The 4,945-nt window shown below is 53.3% G+C and overlaps 1 protein-coding gene across 1 annotated transcript in view; it reads right to left on the reverse strand.

The window, feature by feature from the left end:
- Positions 1-726: 726 nt before the first annotated feature.
- Positions 727-4,945, reverse strand: part of FBLIM1 (filamin binding LIM protein 1) — a 24,069-nt gene continuing 19,850 nt past the window's right edge. Inside the window, 1 exon segment of the mRNA XM_017865262.1 lies at positions 727-2,784. Within this exon segment, the coding sequence (XP_017720751.1) occupies positions 2,671-2,784 (114 nt within the window). The 3' untranslated portion in view covers positions 727-2,670.

Consider the following 4,945-nt stretch of genomic DNA (forward strand, 5'->3'; position numbering starts at 1 on the left):
CCTCCCAGGTAGCTGGGACTACAGGTGTACACTACTGTGCCTGGCTCATTTTTCATAGAGACAGGGTTTCGCCATGTTGCCACGGCTGGTCTCAAACTCCTGAGCTCAAGCCATCCACCCACCTCAGCCTCCCAAAGTGCTGGCACTGTGCCCAGCCTGACTGTTGATTCTTATTTTAAATCAGTCTATCACCCAGGCTGGAGTGCAGTGTTGTGATCTCAGCTCACTTCAACCTCTGCCTCCCAGGTTCAAGAGGTTCTCCTGCCTCAGCCTCCCGAGTAGCTGGGACTAGAGGCATGCACCGCCATGCCCAGCTAATTTTTGTATTTTTAGTAGAGGCAGTGTTTCACCATGTTGGCCAGGCTGGTCTGAAACTCGTGGCCTCAAGTGACCGGCCCACCTCAGCTTCCCTAAGTGCTGGGATTACAGGCATTGGCCACCATGCCCAGCCTGAGTGTTCATTCTTAAAGCATTTGGCAGCTCTACTGAGGCCCCTGCAGCCAACCCCATTGGTGGTGGCCTGTGTCCAGAAGCACACCAGTGAGTTGGCCGGCCCCAGCCTCTGGTGCTGGGGATGAGGCAGGAAAGGAGCCCCTCCATCTGCTGAGCTGAGCCCCAGCACTCTTCAGACACTCCCACCACAGCAAGCAGATGCCCAGCAAACATCTTTCTAGGGCTACTACCAAAGGCCAGCGTTTACCTGTGCGAGAGCTTATACGCAACACGGAAGAGCTTCTAACGCTTATGTGTTTATTTTCATGTGTAAGAAGAAAAATGTAACTAGCACGTGAACATGACTGCATGATACATGGCTCAGCACAAGACTAAAGTCAGAAGTGAGTGAAAACAAAATAGCATGTTGATTTAAGTGAAAGAACAGAACAGAACAGGAGGTCTTTGGTTAGAACAATTGTGGAGGTGGCCTGTGAATGCAGAAGTTCAGGACTCCCTGCTATAGGCTAAGGGCGAGATGCTGCCGTCTGGGCTGAAGCCCCTGGGGTTCTACAGAGAAGCCTGCCCAGTGCATGGCCCCTGTGGCATTCTCATGAGAGCCTATGGGACAGCAAGACCCCAGGGAGGAAAGCACATTTTGTTTAACTTGTCCATGTGCTACAAAATGTCTTAGAAGCGATGAAGCAACAATAATGATTCTCCTTCAAAGGGAAGAAGAACCTTCCAGGTGTGGTCTTGAGGAGGCAGGGGTTACAAGACAGGCAGGGCTGCAGGGCCCAAGTGGGACTTGAGGTCGTAACCAGGGGACTGAAGGGACACCTGTCCTGGCACCATCCTGGAGAAGTGCTTGTGTGTGTTTGAGGGAGAGGGGGTGCATGGCCCGAGTCAAGGCTGAAGGAGGCACACTCGGCCCCTGCACCCTGTTCGCAGCATGTACCAGGCTCTCACCCCATGCCTGCTGACACACCGCAGCACCCGGGAGGTGCCAGAAGGCAGGTGGGGGGCTGCTGACATCCCGGGGTGTCTGTGGACCACCCTTTCCTCCTGGGCCTGGGCCCTGGCACCACTTTGGCACCACACATTCCAGAGTGGGGAAGTCCATGGCTGTGCCCCACTGGATCCCATTCCTGTAAATGTGCGAACCAAGGGGAGGTGTTTGCTATTATGCTCCCCACTAAATCCAAAGAATGTTGGCTCCCATCATTTCAACCGCAATATTTTCAGAAAGTATTTTTGTTTGTTTTTTTTTTGGAGACAGAGTCTCGCTATGTCGCTCAGGCTGGAGTGCAGTGGTGCCATCTCAGTTCACTGCAACCTCCACCTCCCCAGTTCAAGCAATTCACCTGCCTTGGCCTCCCAAGTAGCTGGGATTATAGGTGCGCACCACCACACCCAGCTAATTTTTGCATTTTTAATAGAAACAAGGTTTCCCCATATTGGCCCAGGCTGGTCTCAAACTCCTGACCTCAAGTGATCTGCCTGCTTTGGCCTCCCAAAGTGCAGGGATTACAGGCATGAACCACCACGCCCAGTCTAAAAAGCACTTTTTTTTTTGAGACGGAGTTTCCCTCTTGTCACCCAGGCTGCAGTGCAATCTCACTGCAACCTCTGCCTCCCAGGTTCAAGTGATTCTCCTGCCTCAGCTTCCCCAGTAGCTGGGATTACAGGCACCTGCTACCATGCCCAGCTAGTTTTTGTATTTTTAGTAGATGCAGGGTTTCACCATGTTGGCCAGGCTGGTCTTGAATTCCTGATCTCAAATGATCCACCCACCTTGGCCTCCCAAAGTGCTGAGATTACAAGCGTAAGCCACCCTGCCCAGCCTCTAAAAAGCCCTTTTTAAGGGACCCTGGAGTTGTTCCTCAAATAGCTCAACCCTGCAAGCCAGGCTGGTCCCAGCACCCCTACCAGACAGCTAGTCAGTGAGAGGGGTCCAACTTCCCCCAGCTTTTCCCTGGAAGTGGAGTGGGGTCAGCAGGGAATTCCGGGGGTGACGCTCATGGTTCAGGAGACTTCTGATGCCCAGAGGGTAGAGGAGGAGTGGAAGGCCTGGGGGTACTCAGCCCCACTGTATCCTGGACAGGCTGGGCCGACTTGCAGGCTGGTCCCCATGGAGGCTCAGAAGGAAAGTGTGCAAGAGCAGGTCAGGAAGGGAAACCAAGTCAGGGAAGGGCCCCAGCCGGGGCTAGTGGTCCATTCACTGCCCAGCAGGTACTCTCAGCAGCACCCCGCAGCACTCCGCTTCACGTGGCACGGCTTGCAGAAGAGACGGTTGTTCAGGGGGTAGCAGCCTTGGTCCGTGGGCTCAACAGACAGGAGGATCCTGCAGTCCTGAGGAGACAAAGACACATGTGGACCCGCCCTGGGCCTGGGCGCTGCCTTTACAGGGGAGGGACTCACTCGGCATCTGCCACATAAACCAACTACATGAGTGGATACACTCCCTAAGCGGGAGGAAGGAGGATGCTCGTTGCTGCCCTCCCAACACCTGGGCCAGGTCTCCATAAGGGAAGATGAGACACAGGCACACAGGGAGGCTTTAATCCACATGGAGGTGCCGGAGAGGACAGACATTCACCGTCAGGAGAACTAAGGACACCTGAGGAAGTCCCCTGAGCGTTCAGGGAAAGTTGGGGCTATAAGGGCCTTAATAACCCCTTTATTATTTTTTAAAATGTGTTTTTATTATTTATTTTGAGACAGAGTCTTGCTCTGTCGCCCAGGTTGCAGTGCAGTGGCACGATCTCAGCTCATTGCAACCTCTGCCTCCCAGGTTCAAGCGATTCTCCTGCCTCCTGAGTAGCTGGGATTACAGGCATGCGCCACCACACCCAGCTAATTTTTGTATTTTTAGTAGAGACGTAGTTTTGCCATGTTGGTCAGGCTGGTCTTGAACTCCTGACCTCAAGTGATCTGCCCACCTTGGCTTCCCATATTGGGATTACAGGTGTGAGCCACTGCGCCCAGCCTCAACAGTCCTTTTAGAACATAAGTTCTGCGAGACAGGAACCCTGTTTATGGCCAAGTCCCCAGCCCAGCCCACCCCAGCCCTGGCAGCTATGGTATCTGCTGATGAGTGTCTGGTCCAGTCCCTTCATTTCACAGGAGGGATACCAAGGTCCAGGGAGGAGTAGGCTCTGCCCCAGGTCACACAGCTGGTTCTGGAGCTGGGACCAGACCAGCACAAACATTAATATTTTCCTTTTCTTTTTCTTTTTTTATTGAGACGGAGTCTCACTCTGTCGCCCAGGCTGGAGTGCAGTGACGCAATCTCGGCTCACTGGGAGCTCTGCCTCCCGGGTTCACACCATTCTCCTGCCTCAGCCTCCCGAGTAACTGGGACTACAGGTGCCCGCCAGCACACCCAGCTAATTTTATTTATTTATTTTTTTATTTTTAGTAGAGACGGGGTTTCACCATGTTAACCAGGATGGTCTCGATCTCCTGACCTCGTGATCCACCCGCCTCGGCCTCCCAAAGTGTTGGGATTACAGGCGTGAGCCACCGTGCCTGGCCAACATTAATATTTTCTATTTTTCGAATCACCAAAGGATTTCAGAATGAGGAACAAAGGGACTGGGACTCGGGGCCCAAACTCTACCAACATCACTGTTCTGCCCCAGAAACCTCACCTGGGCACATGCTGGAGAGTAACCGAGGGGACAATTTGTGCACAGAGACTTGGTTCTGGGCACCCTTTGGAAGCTGCATTGATCCCACAAAAGAGTCCTTACAGGGGGCCGGGCGCAGTGGCTTACCCCTATAAGCCTAGCACTTTGGGAGGCCGAGGCGGATGGATCAAGAGGTCAGGAGTTCAAGACCAGCCTGGCCAGCATGATGAAACCCCACCTCTACAAAAAATATAAAAATTAGCTGGGCGTGGTGGCAGGTGCTTGTAATCCCAGCTACTCATGAGGCTGAGGCAGGAGAATTGTTTGAACCCGGGAGGCGGAGGTTGCTGAGATCATGACATTGCACTCAAGCCTGGAAGACAGGGTGAGAGTCCGTCTCAAAAGAAAGAATAAAAGAATCCCTACAGGGACTACTTTGGGGTCACAGGTGGGCCTCATGATGCCGTAGTGACCAGGGTCTGCAATCTGCCTTGCTCCATGGTCAGCTGGGTGAGGTGCTCCTGTGTGTCTCCTCCCTGCAAGGCCACTTGGGTCTCTCAAGTGGACCATGGGCTACACAATTGCAGCATCTGTGCCACCTGTTTGGCATTGTAACACATGCTGGAGGGCCACGTCAGACCTCTCCTAAATTAGAACCAACTGGAGAAAACACCTCATCTACCACCAAGTCCCACAACCTCTGCAAGGCAGCTGTGCGGTGGCTGAAACCTCACTGAACCCAGCCCACACAAGCATGGCTGGAACCAGTTTTCTGAGACTGTTTGCCTATTCCCCCCCCCCCTTTTTTTTTTAAAGATACGGTCTGGCTCTGTTACCCAAACTGGGGGGCAGTAGCAAGGTCTCAGCTCACTGCAACCTTC

The sequence above is a fragment of the Rhinopithecus bieti genome, unplaced genomic scaffold (genome assembly GCF_001698545.2).
Source record: "Rhinopithecus bieti isolate Rb0 unplaced genomic scaffold, ASM169854v2 scaffold_81031, whole genome shotgun sequence".
Classification (NCBI taxonomy): domain Eukaryota; kingdom Metazoa; phylum Chordata; class Mammalia; order Primates; family Cercopithecidae; genus Rhinopithecus; species Rhinopithecus bieti.